The 22,930-nt window shown below is 36.6% G+C and overlaps 2 protein-coding genes and 1 pseudogene across 2 annotated transcripts; 2 read left to right on the top strand and 1 right to left on the bottom strand.

Annotated features, from left to right (window-relative positions):
• The first annotated feature begins 5,063 nt into the window (after positions 1-5,063).
• On the top strand, positions 5,064-5,923 carry LOC120182780 (histone H2AX-like). The gene is made up of 2 exons (XM_039187649.1): positions 5,064-5,357; positions 5,493-5,923. The coding sequence occupies exons 1-2, from the start codon at positions 5,160-5,162 to the stop codon at positions 5,712-5,714; spliced, it is 420 nt and encodes a 139-aa protein (XP_039043580.1). The 5' UTR covers positions 5,064-5,159; the 3' UTR covers positions 5,715-5,923.
• A 4,146-nt stretch (positions 5,924-10,069) lies between these two features.
• Positions 10,070-16,450, top strand: LOC120183077 (annotated as a pseudogene).
• Positions 16,451-17,623: 1,173 nt separating this feature from the next.
• LOC120182842 (protein VAPYRIN-LIKE-like) lies at positions 17,624-19,115 on the bottom strand. Its single transcript, XM_039187698.1, has one exon. It carries the CDS (start codon positions 19,034-19,036, stop codon positions 17,666-17,668), a length of 1,371 nt encoding a protein of 456 aa, XP_039043629.1. The 5' UTR covers positions 19,037-19,115; the 3' UTR covers positions 17,624-17,665.
• Between the last annotated feature and the right edge of the window lie 3,815 nt (positions 19,116-22,930).

The following is a 22,930-nucleotide window of genomic DNA, read 5'->3' as shown; positions in this document are numbered from 1 at the left end:
TAGGACAATTCTTATATATTGACTCGGCTTACATAGCCAATGCATTCGGATTAGATAATGATGGTATTTCAAATGAAAAACAAATCTTAGGATATCTTTATAAAAGAAGGGATAGTGCAAGTGTCTTAGACCTTCATGAACGTTTTCTTCATCTAATAATTTCTTGGTGGTTTCGACCATCCGAAGGTCGTTATTCTACTCTTAGAGCCTTGGATCTTTGGTGGTTACATTGTTTTGAAAATAGTTTTAAAATAAACCTACCTCAGATCATTTTTACTGAAATTGTTGAAACCGTAAACCTTGTTCCTAACAAGAAACTCTGTTCATCTCTAGTTTACGGTTGCATTTTGAGTAACCTATTTTCTAAAACCAGGCTTAGAGTTAGTCTAGATGCCTCCTTTCCTCTAAAGAAACAAATTAATCTTCTTTCCTTAACGAGAGCGGGATGGATAAAGGATAAGGAAACCGGTGAATGGATTCGATCATCTGAAAATACTCCGGGAGCTAGTTCTTCACGAGCTCAACTAGAAGCTGATGACGATCTCGAGCTTCAACAATTAATGCGAGACATCGATGAAGCCGAAGATGAGCCTGAGCAGCCCGAGGAGCAAGCACAACAAACGCATCAAATGCCTCCATATTTTCAAACCTTTATGGAGACATTCGATTTCCGATATGTGACCATGGATTCGCGCTTTACTTCTATAGAGTCCCATTTATCCACAATGGGAGCTCAACAATTAGAAATTCTTCGGGAGATGCATGCAAACAACGAAGCAACCAACGCGCGTATTAATGAACTCACTCACGAAATGGCCGTTATGAGAGCTCGTTTTCCTCCTCCCGATCCGGATGTTTGATTATGTGCTTAGCTTTAAAAACTTTGAACTAAAAGATTATTGTTTTAACATTTTGATTATTTTGGAATGTTTGAATTTGTGGATTGATTGATTTTGAATTTGTTTGGATTTATGGATGGTGAGAACTTATATATTTGGTGTGGTTAAATTTATTCATTATTGCATCATTTACATCATTTTAGCAATATGACCAATTTTGCCATGTCACATTAAATATGAATATTGATTATGAAACTAATGACTAATGTTTCTCTTGATTGTGATCTTAGCAGCTTAAACTATATAATCAATTGGCTAAATAATTTCAAAACCTTGTTTAAAATTCTTTACGAATGTCTTTTTGATTTAACAAAAGGGGGGAGAAGTGTTAAAGTTTTAAAGAGGAGTAAGTGTTAAAGTAAGCGGGAGTAATTTTCAAAAATGTCGGTTTTTGATTTCAAAATCTTAAAATCACTAAAATGTTTTGTTATATCAAAAAGGGGGAGATTGTTGAAAACATTTTGATATTTCGATATAACAAATTAAGTTAAATGAATTTTAAGATTGTGCAATAAGGTTTTCTAAGTATATTCGATATAATTATTTGAATATCAAAACATTACTCTAAATCTTTCAAAAATCATTTTTAATCCTTACTCAAGTGTAAAATTAAGTTTTAATCTTAAAACAATTTCAAAATAATTTTACAAAGTATTTCGAATCATTTCAAAGCCAAAAATTCCAGATTGCTCAGAGGGAACCGATTCCCCCCCAATGGTTTGGCTCCGAGAATTCCAGTATGCTCGGAGGGAACCGATTCCCCCCAGGGGGTACCGATTCCCCCCTGTGTAACAGTCGAGATATTTAAATTTTACACTTAGGGAACCGATTCCCCATAGGGGGTACCGATTCCCCCCACGCTCCAAACTGTTTTATTAATTGATTTCACACTAAAACGGCTATATTATCTTCATTAATGATCCCCAACGATCAGAAGTGATTCAAGGTGTATTTAAGCAAGCTTAGAAGCCATTGATCAAAAACAAGAAACATCAAGCAACTAAAATCAAGGGAGAATCAAAGAGAAAACATCAAACCTCAAGTTTGAGCATTTCAAGCCTATTTTTCATTCAATATTCATTTTTCTTTCAAGAACACTTATTGTGCTCAATTGTATTCATTTTTTAGTGTTCTTTTCTTTGTTCTAGAATTGTGCAAACAATCTACCTTGTGAGGATTTCCTTGTAAGTTTGCAAATTTGTATTGTTCTCTTTGGGAGAGAGTGTTCTCAAGAATTTGGGGTATAATTATTGAGGGTTTGTAAGGTTACTCTTTGTCCTCAAAAGAAAGACAAGTTAGCGAATTTATGGAAAATCCTTAGTGTGGATAGCTAAGGTAGTGGACGTAGACTTTGGTTGAGAAAGTCGAACCACTCTAAATCGCTGTGCAATTTCTTTCAATTTTCTGCAAAAGCTTCCACCAAATTTTTTATTGCCAATTCACCCCCCTCTGGGCCGATTCCGTCAATCGATTAACTCAACAAGTTCGTACCATGACATTTTATGTTCCAATTTCATTCTCATTTACTTTATTAATTTAAACACTTTTATTTCTTTCATTGATAGAATCACATGTATACATGTTGTTTATGTAATAGTGTTCAATAATCAGATGTCTAAAGCTTATATTCACAAATATTATTTTATAACGACTCACTAAAAGATTTATAGCCATTTAATTGAACCCATGAGAGGGCCTAATTAATGGCTAACACACACTACTTGTGATCAGTTATAGCACCAATAATTAGAAGGCTATCGGGAAGGCCTAAGAAAAATAGGTGAAATGAAGCATATGAAACATCAAAGTCCCATGCTACAATTACCAAGAAATGTCTGACAATGTACTGCTCCAAGTGCGATCAACAATGACACAACCAAAGGAATTGTAAAGGGATAGTTTGAGGCAACACACCACCTAGATGACCTAATTTTAACACAACAAACAACTAAAAAAGGGTTGAATTTAGACACAATAAGACAAAACTACAAGTATATATTTGTTTTTCTTTTTTAACCTTATATCATAATTATGTTTCCCATTTTGGTACACATATGAATACATGTTAGGAGAATAATTACATCAACAACCACAACATCATCAAGGGATACAACATCACAAGCACTATCATCACAAGCTAGTCTATTTGTCTTTGTTGCTTCTTTAGGCCACTCATCTTATCCAATCAACCAGCAAGTAGAAAATGTAGTGACAATTAGATGGATGCTTGCCTTACAAGAAGATATCATTGTCAACCTGTATTTAAGGCAGCTAAGCACTATAACCTAGACTTTCTAAGAAGATAGTCCCTATGATTTTACAATACAATCAAGGATGGTGCAGGTTGATACTATTTCAGAGCTTAGATATTTTGCTTGATATTTTGGGTTGTATACTTAAGTTGATGAACTATGATCGTTGGAACATATGTGTTTATTGATTTTGATGTTTTTGTTTTATACTTTTGTGGGTTTTATAGGTTGTTATTGTTTCAAGTTAAGTGTTTATGTGCACTCTATGTTTTGTACACATGTGTTTATTATCAACCACAACTCTAATTGAATGACATTTATTTTTTTTACCATTCATGTTATCTTATATTATTGATTGTCATGGTGTCATTTTACATCCATTATAAGCATACTTTAAATACATTTCAAGTAAAAATATATATATGAATTTTTCAATTTCATGTAATTCAAAGGGTGACATTTTACATCCATTATATCATTCACAAAATATCTTACAAAGTCATATAAACCTTAAACCAAATCTAACTCATTAATCATCAAAATTTCACCCCTCAAATTTTTGTCTCATTACAAACCAAAAGTACAATCAACAAAATCCAGCCTAAAATTTCATCACCATTGTTGTAACACCAATGGTTTAGGTACCATACCAATACAAACCATAAAAACAAAAATAACAATCTAAGTAATTCTCTCATTCCTTCTTGCAATTTCATTTGCTTTGATTTTTTTTTCAACAATCCAACAAGAACAATGCTTGCGTGGAGTCATTGGAGGATCAAACCAGCAGAAAAATTGACAAGCAAGTTGAATCAAACTCCTATAATTTTTATAGCAAAAAATCTTCTTCTGGGATTATCATTGGACCATGATGTCCTCAGTTGAGCCAGATATCCACCCACAAACTGGATATGCAATGGGTTGCTCCATTCCACTGTCGAACTTTTCCTTGTGATTTTTTATTTTTGTCGTTGATGAGAAGAGAAGAGAAGAAAAGAGAATGAGGAAAATGAATTTGTGATTTAGGGTTAGGGTCACAAATTAGGATTTTATATCAAATAAACTATTGTTAAAATGGCAACAAGTATCCTACTTGGATTAAATGGCTTAAATGAAACCTTATATGTCATCACTATCACGGTAAAGAGATGACATGTTAGTCGTTAAGGATTAACGATGGGGTGACATAATTGCAATTAAACATAAATTTCAGTGATAAAATTGACAAAATTAAAACATCAATGACATTTTTGAACCCGAACTTAAAGGTCAATGATATTTGAAGTAGTTTACCTTAAAATTTAATCCTTCAATTTTAGTTTAACATAATTTATTTTTATATAATATTATAATAGATTCAAATTAATAACATTATTATTATTTAGTTAAAGTTATGATGAATAATAAAAAAAATTAATTTAGTTACATAATTAAAATTTTAATTAAGAATAAATTTGTATATTAATTTATTATAAAATATTTGAGTTTCTTTTAAAAATATTGAAAGAACTGAAATAATATCATAAAAATAAATCTTTGTGAAATCTATAAATTGGTCAAATTCTATAAAATAAAAAAAAAGTTAGGTAACTAAAGATACTTATATTATTCTATCTTAAATTGAATATTAATGTTTAGTTTAAAAGTATAATACTTCTCCTTATCGATTAATTGATTAATATTAATAATTAAATAAAAAATAACATTATAAAAATATTGGAGTATCAATTATGTAAAATTAAAATTGAATATTCAGCCGCTTAGAAGCATTAAAATAGAGATCAAAAGGCAATAAAAGATCAATTATTGTAATTTCCACGTCGGCAATCTGTGGCTACCCTCACTGAACCAATGAAAACTCGCAAGCCAGATTGCCACTCGCTTTATAAACGAACCTTTTTACGCCTCTTTATCCAATTGATCACATCGTTACAAAGAATCGCTAAAGCCGAATTCTCCACAATCCCAAATCATTCCCAATACAAATAATCTAGGGTTTTAAACGAAGATGAGCTCTCCAGGATCAACGAAGGGAGGCAGAGGCAAGCCCAAATCCTCCAAAGCCGTTTCCCGATCTCAGAAAGCCGGCCTCCAGTTCCCCGTTGGCCGTATCGCCCGCTTCCTTAAAGCCGGAAAATACGCTGATCGCGTTGGTGCCGGTGCCCCCGTCTACCTCTCCGCCGTCCTTGAGTACCTTGCCGCTGAGGTCCGCGCCCTTCTTCTTTTTTAACCCTGTACTTTTAACATTCCCTTTTGATCGTAATTTGCATTAGGGCCTAAATGAATGCAAATAGGCGGATATTCGACCGTTTGGGTAATAAAAAAAACCTTGTGGTTTCAGGTTCTTGAACTCGCTGGAAACGCGGCTAGGGATAACAAGAAGAACCGTATTGTTCCGAGGCACATCCAACTGGCCGTGAGGAATGATGAAGAGTTGAGCAAACTTTTGGGGACTGTTACGATTGCTAACGGTGGCGTTTTACCCAACATTCACCAGAATCTGTTGCCGAAGAAGAGTGGTAAGGGAAAGAGCGATATTGGCTCGGCTTCACAAGAATTTTAGACGATTTTCTTTCTTTTTTTAGGGTCGTCTGAGAGAGGGAGAGTTTGTTGTCGCTGGGTTGTTTCGTGAACATGGGCTTGATCCAGCATAATATTGATTTTGGGTGGTTTTTGCTTTTGTCAAATATAGCATATATGTCGTGCGAATTGAAATGCTATATTCTTGTCCATACCATCAAACCAATAATACAAAACAAGGTTTTCATATTCTATTCTCCTTTCATTTTGCAATAGCTTTTCATTCTTCCAGTTAAGCTTAGATTTATCTAGCATTTGCCTTCGATGCCTGCTGTTTTAAGGTAAGCAGAATTGTGTAGTTGATGATTATCAAAATTTAGATTTTCAATCTGATAGATAATGAACAACAATATTCTCTTAAAGATTAAAATGAATGGGAATGCAGCTCAAATGGTTAAGCAGTTGATTTGCATGCGAGAGGTACAGGGTTCGGTCCCCTGAATCTCCATCTCAAATGTGGATACATCTGCTCTTTAATTTGTGAGTTTCAAGGCTCTGCTTAGGTTTGTCCGTACTCATGCCTGCTTCGTCCTCATGTATCTCAAATTCGATACTAATAAAAGTTCCCGTAAAAAACTAAATTTATACTACTATATCGTCGTTGGAGATGGAAACCCTAATGAGAGTGAACGACATTGCTTCGATGGAGAAGCCCCGTCGGAAGACTACTTCCGGATCCCCTCCTGGAGGACATTCTCCCGAGCATAGGATTGGATCCAGTGATTCAGTTGCCTGACATTATATTTATCCCGTGCTTGAAAGATCTGGCTCCCCTTTGACATCTGATGATCAGAGGGCAGTGAAACGTGTGAAAAATGCACAATCTGAAGGAATCAGTATTTCGAATGGTAGAGACAACTCGGTTGATAATCAGAATTTGGATATGAATGAATCTACTGTGGGCAAGCAGTCGTATGCCAGCTGCTCTTCTGTTTCAAGTGGTACAAATAATCCCATAGATTCAAAAAAATTCACTACAAGCAGAGATTGTGGTCAACGATGAAGATGTCATTGTGAAAACAGTGGACCATTCCCGAAAATTCAATTTGCAGACAGATAGTATGAGGAAAACATTAATTATCCGTTTGCTGGGACACCCGACTGGCTATAAAGCTTTGTTGAATCGGATTAGTGCGTTATGGCAGCCGCAAGGAGAATTCCAAGTCATTGATTTTGAGAATGATTATTTTGCTGTGAAATTTGCTTCGGACTATGATTACATTCATGCTCTTACTGAAGGGCCATGGACTATCTACGGTAGTTACCTAATGGTCCAACCATGGAGTCGTTCCTTCTCTATATCAGAATTGCACCCATCACAGGTAATGGTATGGGTACGTTTACCAGTATTATCATTGCGATATTACTTTAAATCTCTTTTCAGGCGAATTGCTAATGTTATTGGAAAGGTTGTTCGAGTGGACTTTAATACGGTAGCGGGTGAACGTGGCAAATTTGCACGATTGACCGTTATGGTAGATTTAAATAAACCTCTTGTGCCATGCATTGGGATTGGTGGATTTGTGCAATGACTCGAGTACGAAGGCCTACATAATGTATGTTATAAATGTGGTTGTTATGGCCATTTAGAATTGGGATGTGGGAAAGATTTTGTTCAAGAATCAGTAAATCAACCGGTTGCAAATAGTGTAGTTGAATCATTACCGGCTGAAGCAAGGTTTAGACCATGGATGATAGCTGAAAAAAGACGTGGACGTATGAAGAAGCCCTTGACTGAAAGTAGACGAGGAGGTGCATCGAATGGATCTGAGAATGGATCGAGATTTAATGTCCTACAAGAGGAGGACGAGGGGCTAAATTGTAGGGATGAGTTAGATCACGGCGCTGAAGAACCTCAGGGACATGTTGATGTGCAAGTTACAAGTATGGTTAATCGAAAGAAATCTGACTCGGCTGCAAGAAAGAAGAATGGTTCAGACAAAGTGGTTAATACTGCTAATGAGGTGAGTACCAATGATGTCATGGCGTGGAAAGAAGGGCAAGTTCTAACGGTTGAAGTTCATAAAACCTCGGTATCATCTGGCCATCACTCAACACTTGTTATTAGAGAGGAATGAGAAGGTTTGAGCATGAAAAGGAGGACAAATGGGAGATCATAATTCGGCAACTCAAAGTAAGTGTTGGTAGAGACAAATCGTAAAGGATTGAAAGTGAAAAAACGTCCTGAATTTCGAGCTCCCCCACGACTAATATTATCTGAAAGGGTACAAACACTTTAAAAAAAAATTCATTAATGTGGGTGTTGGCTGTAACGAGTCAGCTGAATCTCTAGACCCAGGGGAAACCATCTGAATATACCCAAGAGTTGACTAAAGAATCTGATATGGATTTAGGAAATGATGAGGTTCTCGACAAAGAGAACCAACAGCCTGTTCAGTAAGTTTTATGGACACTTACTCTTTGATTTAGTTTTATGTTTAAAGCTCTTTTTGGGAACTGTCAGGGCGCAGCTATCCCTACTTTTGTATGATATTTTAAAGATTTTATTAGATTACATTAGCCACAACTTATTGCACTTATGGAGACAAGAGTTAGTAGTACTATTGCGGACAAGGTCATTCAAAGATTTGATTTTTCGAATTCCTTTCGGATTGAAGCAAAGGGATTTAGTGGAGGAATTTTGCTTCTCTGGTCAGATGATCTGATTGTGGATATTAAAAAGGTGTCTAATCAATTCATTCATGGTTGACTCAGGTTGGATTCTTCCTCTCATTGGTTTTTCTTCACTTCAATTTATGCAAACCCAAATGCTACAAAGCGTAAATTTCTTCGGGATGCCCTTCAGAAACTAGACCCAGGCACTGGCTTTCCATGGCTTTTGGGCGGTGATTTCAACACAATATTAAAGCCAGATGAACGTAAAGGTGGATCAGTAACTGGTGGAGGAGGGAGTAGACTTTTCAATGAATTTATTTTTGATCGTGGTCTGGTTGAAGTTCCTTTTTCTGAATCGAATTTTACTTGGTGCAGGTGTACTCTTTATCAATGCCTTGATCGATTCTTATTTAATGAAGATTGGTTGTCTTATTTTCCAAACACATATGTAACACATCTTGGAAGATTGGGATCCGATCATTGCCCATTGCTTGTCAATATGAAGTCTCATGCTAATAATCACATTAACAGACCTTTCAGGTTTTTAGCAGCATGGCAAGATCATCCAAATTTTGAAGCGTTGTTACTGAATTCTTGGGATGTAAATGGTGATATAATTCACAGCTTAGAGACCTTTACAACGCATGTCATGAGCTGTAATGTTAGTGTGTTTGGTCATATTGGTCGTCGAAAAAAGAATTGTTGACACGCATCTGAGGAATTGAAAGAGCTTTGGATAGATCTCGCTCAGATTTTCTTGTGGACCTCCAAAGCAAGCTGAAATCTTATTTAACAGATGTTTTAAGCCAAGAAGAAAGTCTGTGGATCCAGAAATCTCTTTGCCAATGAACTTTACATGGCGATCGTAATACTAAGTTTTACCTTTCTTATGTGATGAGTCGGCGACATTGCAATTCGGTGTTGGCTCTCAAGACATATGACAGATCATGGTGCACCGATCAATTGATACTTCAATCAATGGCAATTGAGTTTTATAAAGAATTATTTTCTAGTTTGAGTTGTAATGCGCAAGACTATGCTATTAGGGGTGATTTTCCGAGGCTCCCGAAACCCACTTTGGATGGACTAATGCTGCCCATTATTGATGCTGAGGTTATGAATGTGGTGTTTTCTATGGGTCGCTAAAGATAGCTACTTTTATATCAGTTTTTTTTTTGATTGGTCTTTCTAAATAGTTGTTTGCTTCTGTTGGCTAGGGTGGTATAGGTCCAGCAGGACATTCTACTGATGATCTGCATGTGCTTGATCTGACCAATGATAAGTTTAAGTGGCATAGGTGAGGATCAGCTGTGTGGCTTTTTTAAAATTTCTAATTGTAAATTGATGTTTCATTATAATCTGACTTCTCTTAATCGTTTTGGTGGGTTTTTTTGGCTAGAGTGGTGATGCAAGGGCAGGGTCCTGGACCTCGCTATGGCCATGTTATGGATTTGCTTGTTCAGAGATATCTTGTCATTGTAACGGCAATGATGGTACGGCATTTCACTTCTCTCGAGCCAATGCAAACTCATGCTTGTCTGCATTAGAAATTTGTGTATCCAATATGCACATGTACTCTCGCAGCTGTATGACATCTCTGCATTTGCCTTGCTTTGGACAGTGATTGATAACAACTTTGAATTGTTTATCTTAACCTTTTGTGTTCACTTTTTTTTTCATTTTTGAGCTATGATTAATTGCATAATAAATTATTTTATTTTCATGCTCTTAGATGATTTCCTAGTGGCATAAAATTCACCATTCCAGTCTGACATCAATTCTCCTATATTAACCTCTGAGAGAGCCTCAAATTTAACCAGCCCTAGGTTTAATCAACCTAATTTAAGTTTGTTGCCAACAATAGCTTCAGATGGTATCCCAGAGTTCTCTTCGTCTGGGGGCATGAGGTGTGACTTGAAGCTCTCTCTCTCTCTCTCTCTCTCATTCTGTTATGGAATAGAAGAAATAGAACGAGGTTTAAGAAAAGAATGAGAGAATTGAGAGAAGAAATCAGTCATTCATTCATTGCATAAGGGATTTTTACAACCAAGGCAGGTAATTTATTTAGTTACATTTGCCATACATTTCATGCCAGCTGTCCTTGCTATATAAAAACTAAATAACAGAATTATTCTTCTCTTTCCTTTCTTCTTCAGGTACTGAACCTTTGGTTTTGGGCTGCTCCTTCAGACATTTACTTTGCCTGGCCTGCTCCACTGCTATGGTAAATTTCCTCGTGCACCTCACGTGATTTAATTCCCAATCCCTGTCTTCAATCCCTAACCCTCGATCCTCATTTCCCAATTGTTCTTCGATGGTTCCTCGTCCCTCTTCTTCTCCAACCATGACAATACCCACCCCTCGAGACGAGCCTTGTCGCCAAGGATCGAACGCAGTAAACTGTCCCTTGAGTGTCAAATAATCCTCCCAAATGTCATTCTCTTCAACGAGATTCTCCCAGCGAACCAAAAGTTGAATCACAGGTTTGTTGTTTTTGTTTACAATCCTTCTTCCCATAATCTTTAAGGTTTTGATTTGTAATAACCCTTCATCATCAACTGTAGGAGGATCGGTGACAGCAGAGGATGAATCGTCGATGAACTTCTTCAAGAGGCTCACATGGAATACTGGATGCAATTGAGAGGAATCTAGTAAGTCTAATCGATAGGCTACTATTCCTATTTTTTTCCAGAATTCGATAAGGCCCATAAAATTTCGTTGCTAACTTCAAGTTCTTTCGCAGGGCGATGGACATCTGCCTGTAGGGTTGCAATTTTAGGTATACTTCTTCTCCAATTTGAAACTGTCGTTCACTTCGATTTTTGTCAGCATGTTGTTTAATTCTATTCTGCAACATAAATGGGACTTTATGCACTGTGAATTCTAAACACCATAGCAGAGTAGGTGGTTTATCGGAATTCACATTCACTTCATACAACACTTCATCATTGTTTTGTGAAACTTTACTCTTCCCTATATCGTTTGGCCTCTCATTTCTCCGTTTCAATGTAACAAGTTGCCCGACTCGAAGACCAATAGAATAAAGACGTAGAAACCACATAGCTAGGCATGTGTCATGAATTGGCAGCTCAATATACCCAAACTTATACCCTATATATTTCTTTAGATGAGTAAACATATTCCAAATAGGTTGAGTTTCATTTGTAAGCTCCCAATCCCAGTACCTGTCCACAACCTTCTCGCGGTTTTCTGACCACCAAGATTCTGCTTAGTGCTCTCCAAATCTTCACCGGTTGAACCGCACACATTTAAAATCCCTAGTTCCATCCTGCAATGCTACAAGAGTTATGTAGACTCCAGGCTCATACTGCTCAATCCAATCAGCCTCAGCTTGACCACCATTAGCTACTGATGCAGAATTTCTGCATTTCTTACTATTTTTGCTCTCTCCGAAAGATCCAGATTCTCTTTCATTAATAACCTCTGGCAAAGTATTGTTCCCTTCCTGCAAACCTGTGGTACCCTTCAGCAGCCTAGTATCTGAACGGCCATTGATTGCGTTAGAATCAAGTGCAGTGGGGAAGGCAAGAAAAGATCCACCAATTGAATTAGATCTCAAATGTCTCAATCCATTTGAATTTGGACAGTGAACACCATTTTGTTCCAACAAATATTTTAGTGGCTCGTGATCCGTTTTTATGAAAAGCATTGCTGCAACGCACCCTCCAACCATTATAGCTTGAACCAAGTTACTTAGCCGCTGTTCTTTTACCTCGATAGGAAGCATATCATCAATTTCCTTCTCAACGTTAAATACTGTCTCTTCAACAGAGGCATCAATATTTCCCATGCTTGAAGCCATTTGAATCGTTGATGCTTTCAGTTCATTTAATCCCCTAGCAGCAGGTTCTTGGTAAACCAGTGGACTCTGCATTTGTTGATAAGCTTCTCGCATGCTGTCGTACACTTGTCCTAAGCTTGTATTATTATGCATACATTTGCGGGCTGTCGCTACTATTCTGTTACGAAGCAATTGATGCTTCAATGCAACCAAGCTTTTAGTATGCGTAGGAGACTGATGAATGACACCATTTTCCGGAGGGATGCCAATAAGACCACATAATATCGTCAAAAATCCAAGAAGTAAGTCATAATGGAAAGAAAATGGTTTCCTCAAGTTGAATTCCTTCTACTGAGCTAGTTGCGAAGCTACACTGTGATCAAAATAATACAGGACAGCGATCATAGTTGCTGGAATGAAAGCTTCGATTATATAGAGCACCAAAACCTTTAGCATGTCCTTAAACTTGAAGTGGCCGTGACGAGTCCGAAACGCTGTCTTATGGGTGTCTTGTGGTTGGATACAGATTTTCCAATTGCTCGAGCGTAAGTCTATTTTGGAAAAAAAATTTGCCCCATGTAATTCATCAAAAAGGTCCTCAACAACTGGAATTGGGAATTTATTCTTGATCGTCTGGTTGTTTAGTTGTCTGTAATCAACACAAAAGCGCCAAGAACCAATTTTCTTCTTAACTAGCAAATAGGGAGAAGCAAACGGACTTTTGCTTGCTTGAATTATAGAGGAAGTCAACATCTGAGTGATCTGTTTTTCCACCTCATTTTTCTGATGATGCGTGAAGTGATAGGGTCGTAAATTGATTAGAAGGGAGCCTGGTATGAGAGTAATTGGATGGTCATGAGCCTTGATAGGAGGCAGACCCGTAGACTCATCAAAGATATTGTCAAACTCTTGTAATAAAGGCTCTAATTCACTGGAAACTATTGAAGCAACAGGGTCCATATCGAGTACATAAAATTCGTCCATTAAAGAAGAAACCTTTGCTGTCATTTTTTGCATTCTGTTTCCTGGTATCGATTTCCAATTACCCATCGTAGTCTGACCTTGTATAATCATCAGTTTGCCATCCTTTTGAAAGCTCGAAGTCATGTCTTTACAGTCCATAAGAACTGGACTAAATTGCTTCATCTAATCGACACCAAGCACCCTATCACTCCCACCAAGTCGAAGGATTCGAAAGTCATGATTAAAATGGAATCCTTGTATTGTCCAAGATACTTGATTCGATTTTGTTGAACTGAAGACTTTCTCTCCATTAGCAACTATTATTGCCAAAGGTTGAGTGGAACCCATTTCGAGACCCTCCTTTAAACCACTAACAAAAATTGACACTAAGAATTCCTCTTGCAATATAGGACTTTGAATCAGAATATAGGGCTTAAGTTCTTCAAACTTATCTTGGTACTCGTCAACAGAACATTTTTGCAACAACTTACTAAATTCCTCTATAATTTTCGAAAAAGTTGTATCGTTAAATCTATGACATATATCAACTTCAAATTCATGCCATAAGACCCGATGTTTTTGCAAAATATAATCATCAAACCAAGTTTCAGCCTTACCTCTATTATGCATTGCAGCCAGCGCCGCTCGTTCTTCAGCAGTAACTCCATAAAAATGAAAGAATTTGATGCACTTTTGGATCCATCCCTTTGGTTTTGTCCCTTCAAATATAGGTAATTCTATTCGAAGTCTTGGTGTCACTGATCCGAGACTCCCAAATGACCCTCGTCGTTCATCAACAAGGGCTCCTTGTGATATTTTTGTTCCACTGCCGTCACCCAACTGCAAATCTGCTTTCGGCTTCTGAGGTGGTTCATCTGGTAAAGCCTGATTTTTCATTAATTATTGTCACAGCCGCTGGTTGCTTACCATCAGGTTTTGAAGGTTCAAGAGTCTTCACTTGCTGACTGTCGGGGCTTTCTGGTTCCTGTCCGTCCTTTCTAATCAGTATACCCAAAATTTGTTCAACATAACCTTGATATGTATTCATCCGGACTTCCAATGAGCTGATTCGATTGTCTTGCCCCTTCCACCACTTTGGTGGATTAGTGTCGTCTGCTGCGTTCTTTACCAAAAGCGTCAAATCCTCTATTTGTTTCTGTAGTGCAGAAAGTTCTGGATTTTGTGTCATTGTGTAATTTTTCTTTGGCATAACAGATATCAAAAGCCAGGAATGGAGGCTCTGATACCAATTTGTTATGGAATAGAAGAAATAGAACGAGGTTTAAGAAAAGAATGAGAGAATTGAGAGAAGAAATCAATCATTCATTCATTGCATAAGGGATTTTTACAACCAAGGCAGGTAATTTATTTAGTTACATTTGCCATACATTTCATGCCAACTGTCCTTGCAATATAACAACTAAATAACATAATTATTCTTCTCTTTCCTTTCTTCTTCAGGTACTGAACCTTTGGTTTTGTGCTGCTCCTTCAAACATTTACTTTGCCTAGCCTGCTCCACTGCTATGGTAAATTTCCTCGTGCACCTCACGTGATTTAATTCCCAATCCCTGTCTTCAATCCCTAACCCTCGATCCTCATTTCCCAATTGTTCTTCGATGTTCCTCGTCCCTCTTTTTCTCCAACCATGACACATTCATATGAGTATATACACACCACCTATGGGACTACTGATTGACGGTCAATCTTTATCTTATAGCATAGAAAAAAATTCGATGGAGAAACTGAGGGAGGCTTCTGCTGAGGCAGCAAATGCTGTCTGGCAAGCTGCGCAGGCTGCATCTGCTGTTACTCCAGAGGAAACATATGTCTGATGGCAATGCACCTGCCGCCGAAACAAATTCAGATGCTAGTAGTAACGAGGCTGGTGTTCGCCTTCATTCTGGAGCTGTATGTATATTGCAAACATGTCTGAATAGCTGTCTAGGCGTGCAGCCACAATATTCGTACTTCAGGTTGTAGTTGCTAAAGAGGCTGTAAGGGACCTGGGTGGGATGGTTAGGCAGCTATCCTTGGATCAATTCGAGAATGAGAGTAGACGGATGATTCCCTCTAATAATTACTTTTCCTATCCTACCAGAAAGTTTGCTAGACAGAGGTCCCCTCGAGGCTTGCATAAAAAGGCAAGCATTAAATGAATTTATTTGTTTTCTATTTAAAAATTTATTATAGTTTAATGTTATATTTATTTTTCAGGTTGTTTCTACATAGCTTCAGCTTCGAAACTGGAAAACCCCCACTAATAGGAGGTTTTTCTTGGATTCATATGAAGTGGGTGAGCTTTGTTATGCTGCTGAACAGATTTTTATGCAATAACCCACAGTGCTTCAGTTGAAAGCTCCTATAAAAGTCTTTGGTGACCTTCACGGACAGTTTGGTGATTTAATGCGGCTATTCGATGAATATGGATTTCCTTCAACTGCCGGAGACATTACGTAAGTTTGGTAGTTACGCTGCTGGTGCAAGTTAGATTACTCCCAGTCATATTTGAAACTTTAGGCATATGACTTTTCTTCCTACTTTATCATAAGTTTTGCTTGCTATTTTTCTCCAAAATTTCATATTCAATTGCATTTGTTTTTTAGGTACATTGATTATCTATTTTTAGGAGACTATGTTGATCCAGGACAACACAGCTTGGAAACAATAACATTGCTTCTTGCTCTTAAGGCAAGCTCCGGGATCAAATGAGCCTTAGTTTAACTATGAATGTGACTAGTGTTGTTTCTTTTTGAATTAGTTATCTTGTTTGTTATTATTGTGCAGATTGAATACCCTGAAAATGTTCACTTGATTCGTGGAAACCATGAGGCTACTGACATAAATGCACTCTTTGGTTTTCGTATTGAATGCATTGAGAGAATGGTCTGAATGAGCATTCATATGTCAATTGATTATTTATCTTAACAAGAAAATGTGCTTATTATCATCTATCTGTAGGGGGAGAATGATGGTATCTGGGCATGGACACGGTTCAATCAACTATTCAACTATCTTCCATTATCTGCTCTTATCGTTAAGAAAATTATCTGTATGCATGGCGGCATAGGAAGATCTATAAATTCGGTTGAACAGATAGAGAAACTTGAGCGGCCAATAACAATGGATTCAGGATCCATTATTTTAATGGACCTATTATGGTATGCATTTTTTCAACTCCTTACTCTAATATATATAATTCTTTCTGCAGATTAATCCCAACTTTCATTTGCCCGTTCAGGTCTGATCCAACAGAAAATGATAGTGTAGAAGGTTTGAGACCTAATGCTCGAGGTTCAGGTCTAGTCACTTTTGGGGCATGAATGTTATTGCTTTGTGTGTAAAATTGTTACCAGTACTTAAATTTGATAGATATAGGAGCTGATAATGATTGGCACCAAGGTTCAATAGTTTGAATTTACTCGATGGATACAGTCTTTTCCTTTTTTTTAACATTATTTCATTAAATGCTTATTGTTTCAGAGCTATCGCATTCTTATTCTCGCATAATCCATATTATAGTTGTGAGCACTAAGGTGATTGAACTTTTATGCATATGAACCTAGAATGATTTATGTTGCCATGTGCAGCCTGATCGTGTGACGGACTTCTGTAAGAAAAACAATCTACAACTTATTATAAGGGCTCTTGAATGTGTAATGGATGGGTTCGAACGATTTGCTCAGGGTCAATTAATTAATCTTTTCTCTGCAGCTAATTATTGCGGTACGTAAACCACATTGAGCCACATTCTAGTGCAGGCTTATCTTTTTGCTGCCTAATCTAGTATATTCATCCAGGTACCGTGAACAATGCCAAAGCTCTATTAGTGGCCGGTAGAGGATTGTTTATAGTCCCAAAGTTGATCCATCCCTTGTTACTACCTTTTCGGTCCCCAGAAACATCACCAGAACGGGTTGCAGACGACAAATGGATGCAGGTAACTTTATATACACCACAGAATAAGGCGCACTTGTTCACTGCATCTACATCGGTATTTTATCATGTTTATATTGCACCACAGGAGCTGAATATCCAAAAACCACCAACACCAACTCGCGGTCACCCTCAACTCGGCCACGATCGCAGCTCACTTGCATATATATGAACATGGCATAAAAATGTTGAGGACTGTAACATACGAAGATATGATACTGGAGTCCAATGTTTACTTGAGAAGGTAGATTCTTCCTTTAACCAGTAAGTAAAATATACGTACAGTTTATTTATTAGTTCTTCAAAGGATAACTATATAGCAGCTTTTACCATTGTGCGATATAAAGAGAGCCGATAGAACAAATTCTTACTGGTTATTTTGGCTCATTTGTTTTACTCCAGTGTTTTTTACCATTGAGCGATATATAGACAGTTAATGTTACCCTATATGGCAGTAACGCCATCGGTTAATCCCATATCACAGTAAAAATTTACAGAATTGCACAACTTCAAAATATGAAAAAACAAATAAAAAAACGCAAATTCTCAATCAAGATCATTCCTTCTCGTCATTACGCAAAGGCTGAACAATACAACTCTGATAACAACGATGATTCTTACAACCATCGGATTTCAAACCAACCCTCATCCCTATACCTTTGAGACTCTTCAAATTTAGCATAAGCACCGTGTCCGATCAACAACAAAGCAACTTCAACATGCCCTGCCTCCAACGCACAATGCAACGGTGTATACCCATTGTCATCGACAACGTTAACCTCGCTACCGTATCCGAGCAAAGTCCGAACACTCTCGAGTTTGCCTTTGAATGCCGCCCTATGTAGAGGCCTCCACCCATTCTGGTCCTTCCCATTCACATTCGCCCCTTTACCAATGCAACTCTTTATCCCATTCACATCCCCAACCCTCGCTGCACGGTTCAAAGCATCACTTAATTGCAACGAATCATACACATTCGAACAGTCGTTTCCGAAGGCGAGTGCGAAAGGGGTCCTCCCTTCTTTGTTCAATGCGTATTTGGTGTAATTTGATGCGTCTAACAAGCATTCCACGGTGTCTAAATGACCTCCCTTGGCAGCTAAATGAAGTGGGGTGCATTTGTTGATATCTAAAACATCAGGGCTTGCACCTACTGATAAACAAAATCGAATCACTTGGGTGTGTCCGTGGATTGCAGATATGTGGATTGGGGTTCTGCCGTGAAAATCGACTGATTCGATCAAATCAGTGTTTTCATAAGCTCGAAACAAGACATCCATCAAATCCACACTGTTGATTGCTGCTGCATAGTGAAAAACGTGGTCGATTGAGTTATCAATTTCACAACCAGAGGAAATCAAGACATTGACAACATCAAGATACCCGGCTTCAACAGCTAGGGAGATCAAGGATCTTCCATTAGAGTCCTTATGATTTACATCTCCACCATTATCGATTAACGTACGGACCAGATAGGTTTTCCCTGAAACCGCAGCGGATTTGAGTAACACAGTGAGCTGATTCCCAGAACACCCAGAAATTGCGTTGTTCAAGCAGAGATCGATATCTGAAATTGTGGTATTACCGGAAATGAGATGCTCGATCACTTGAGGACCCAGGAAGGTGATCGGCAAAGTGGCGTCCTTGAATATGTGGGGTCCGGGCTTGGAAAACCGACGGCAGAGATCATCGTGATTGGCTTTCCCCAAAGGAACCATGGAGGTTTTGACGGTGATGGCATCGGGAGGGTCAGTCAAAGGAGGTTGATTGGACGGCTGGGAGAGGAGAGTGTAGGATGAAGATGAAAGGGGAGGGATGATGGAGAATGGCTTGTTGAAAGAGAAGAAAGATGGGTTTTTTGTGGATAAAGAAACGGCAACGGACATGGTGTGCATAAGATTTGTTAAAGTGAAAGTTTTGGATATCTTTTGACCTCTAATGAACGCTAATTCGATTCCATTAACATCTGCTTTCACTAACCTGTCCATGAGTAACCAATTTCCAGCCTTTTTTTCCCTGGAAAATTTTTTAGATTTAAGAGGGGTTTGGTTGGTTGCCGAGAAAAAACTAAAGGAAGCAAAGTATGTTAATTACTGGGTTGTTTACTTTAATGGTCATGAAGTCACCTGATTCATTTTTAATGTTAAAAAAGTGGGTTTAGGTTTGAATGGAGCAGGTGAGGAAAGACTTTGAAGATGAAGGATTGAAAGCAAGAAAGAGTCCTTGTCTCTGGCTTCGTAATACCTTGAACGACCTGCGTCCGTTTGACGGTACATAATCTTAATGTATTTAGTTTTAGAATATAATTTAGGCTAAAATATTCAAATTTTCCCTAAATTATAAGGGAGTGTTTTATTAACTATTTCCACTATTAACGGTTATAAAATAGTTTTTAATTATAAAACATTGGTTTATTAAATTTTTATACTATTAAAAGTTATAATACGATCACTCACATTTATATGTTCTAAATTTTTTATTTTTTATTAAAAAATTGACGATGATCTGAGTTTAACGTTAACATATTAATTGGGATATGATAGTCGTTTAAGATTTTAAGATAAAATTTAATTATATCTCAGTCAGTATGATAACATATAATTTAAATTGTCATCAATTTTTAACTAAAAGTAATGAGTTTGGAAAATATGAATAGTCGAATAACCATTTTATCACTTTTAATAGTCGGGACTCAACAAAACATCATCATATAATCGGAATCATTTTATAATTTTTAATAGTCTAAAACTAAAAAAAATATCACTATAATCATGGATTATTTGTGTACTTCATCTTAAAGTGCAAGGTATAATTTTGTAAAATTTTATTTTATTCGTAATTTAAGATTATATATATTATATATTTAGATGCCTTAGTTTTTTTTATTGTCGCTTGTAATTTTTTTATTTATTTTATCGACAATAATATTAATTTTGATCAATTCATCGATTTTTTTTTATATTTTCTTATATTAACTTTTTACTTTTTCCTTATTTTATAGTTTTAATAACTTTGTCTTAATAATGTGATTTTCTCTACTCTTATCACACATTTTTCTGTCTTTTGAAGTCATCTTGACTTATCAAGATGATGAATATTTGTTATCCTATTGATCTTCTCTATTTTGGACTCTCACATTGGATTTGGATATGCAATTTTCATTCGAAGATAATTTTTTTACGATGGTGACTCTGATTTGCAATTGTCAGTGATCTTTCAGTTGTTTTATCTCTTATCGTGATTTGTTTGTCAACGAGTCAAACTTATGTCCATGTCAATGACTAAGAAATTGACCATTATTATATGTTATTTGCACTATTGATTGGTAGGTATTTGATAGAATGTGTAAATTTAGAGACAAATTATTATGTTTTATTGCATTATATTTTTGTTAAATCAACAATCAAATTTAATGACGAGATATCACAATAAAAATGTGATTTTCTAAAAATATAACAGTTCACCTTTAATTTCGTCAAAAATAAAATAAAAAACAAAAATATATACAATACCAAATAGAAAAAAATGACTGTCCCTTATTCTCATATGTAATGGGATAAGGGGGAGATAAGATAGTAGGCTGCCCCAACATTAGATTGTGAATAGCTTCCGTAAGAGACCTTCAAATTATGAAATGCCCATGAAACTTTTTTTCAATTTTAAAAAAATGAGAGCAGGACAAAAAAGGACTTTTTGGTGATTGATGAAAAGATCAACCGTATCCTTCAACAAGAAAATTGGGTCTAATTGGCAGCGTGACATTTTCAAGGAGACGCCACCATTTGTTGTTTGAACGAATAAAGATTAATCAGCTGACTGTAATGCGTTGGATTTACTTATAAAATATTGCTTCCAAGATTATTCTTTATTAGGACTAATCACTTCTTTGAATGGACATTTAAAAGTATGCTTAAATTACAAAAGGTGCTTAACTTATGCTCGTTTTTTCAGTTTAGTGTCTAACGTTTATTTCGTTTTAATTTGATGCCTAATATTTCATTCCGTGACTCAAAATGGGTCCAACCATGGTGGACCGTTAAGTTTGATCGTTAACCCATTAAAAAAAGTCACCTGTCATACTTTTTAATATTAAAAATAATTTCTGAAAATAAGAAATTTTTTCATTCCAGTTTCATGTCTAACGTTTCTTTCCCTCTCTTCTCCTTTTCCTTCTCCTTCTCCATCTAAGAACCCTAAATTGAATTCAAGAACCCATTTTTCTTTCTCTTCTTCCTTTGTTCCACTCCACACTCAAGAACCCACCCGTTTGGGGCGGCTCTTGCCTTGTTCTTTTGGTTCGGAATTGGTGTTTTTGTTTCTCAGTATTATCCCTTCTTTCCATTTCTTCTTCATTTGTTTGTTAATTTCATTGGTGGGATTCTAAGGGTTGATAATAAGTGGAATGAATTAATTATGTGAGAATTAGGATGAGTTTGAAATAGTTGTTAATGACAAGATTGAAGATTACCAACTCATTTTTCTTTGGTTTCATTTCCTTATTTCTCTGCAACAATGTTAAAAAACTGAAGAATAGCTTCGATGGTAAGAACTCATATGAAGAAGAAGAAATTCAGGAGAGATCGTGCATGGTTTTGAGTGTTGGGTCGTCATTGTGTTGGGTTAAGATCAAAGGAGTGGGACAAAGGAAGAAGAGGAAGAATAGTGGGTTCTTGAATTTAATTTAGGGTTCTTAAATTCAATTTAGAGTTCTTGGGTCGAGAAGGAGAAGGAGAAGGAGAAGGAGAAGAGAGAGAAAGAAACGTTAGACACCAAACTGGAACGAAATAAACGTTAAGCACCAAACTGAAACAAAATAATTTTTTAATATTAAAAAATATGTCACATGGTATTTTTAATGAGTTAATGGCCAAACTTAATTGTTCATCACAGTTGGACCCATATTGTGCCACAGAATGAAACGTTAGACACCAAACTGGAACGAAATAAATATTAGGCACTAAACTATAAAAACATGCATAGATTAGACACCTTTCATATATTTAAACCTTAAAAGTAAAACTTAGAAGCAATTATAATAACATAGTGTTGGCTTAAATCATTTGTTTGCAATTAGAATAATGCTTTTATTGTACAACACATTAATTTTAATTATTGTCCCCAACTATTTTGCAATCCTTCCAATGATGGTGATGTTAGGGTAAAAAAAAATCTGAGTTACTATTAATTTCGGCATTGGGTAAATTTATGTCTACCTACAAAGGGAGTAATTTAATATTTGATATGTACAAAATTAAAGAATTAAATACAATTAATAGTAGTTTTAATATTTTATCAATTGTATATAATTTTAATTGATATACTATTTAATTTAATATTCACCGCCCTTAAAATTGTTTTAAAAGTCCACTATCATTCTCTCCGATTTCCCATGACCCTGCCGGTCTAAGCGTTGCCCCCACCTATGATTCAGACAATAGGTCCACCCAGAAACCCCGTTGTCTTAACGATGATCCACCCGATGCGGGTGGAACAACTCTTGATGCAATGGATGTCACCATGGGAAATGTTGAATATATTCCATCTGCTCCGTCCACTATGCCTTCCTACAAAGAAAAACTTCTTGGAGATGATGTGTATGTCGTGTCGAGTGATGAAGATATCCTGGACGATGCTGAAATTGAGTTAATTGAGGGCGATGTTTCGAGAGGATTGATAGATGATATGATCTCTATTAATTTCTTTGAGAAAGTTCAGATTTAGCTTAGAAAACCCTGGATCAAACTGTTGTGTGGTCAAGCTCCTTGGTCGTAGGATTGGATTCACAACCCGCCACAATAAGATTTTTGACATCTAGAAGCCATCTCAATTGATCAAACTTATAGACATTGAAAATGATAATTCCTTGTAACACTCCGATTTCA

The sequence above is a fragment of the Hibiscus syriacus genome, unplaced genomic scaffold (genome assembly GCF_006381635.1).
Source record: "Hibiscus syriacus cultivar Baekdansim isolate YM2019G1 unplaced genomic scaffold, ASM638163v2 tig00112738_pilon, whole genome shotgun sequence".
NCBI classification, from domain to species: Eukaryota; Viridiplantae; Streptophyta; class Magnoliopsida; order Malvales; family Malvaceae; genus Hibiscus; species Hibiscus syriacus.
Note: the sequence above shows the minus strand (reverse complement) of the source record. Positions and strands in the feature narration are given on the sequence as shown.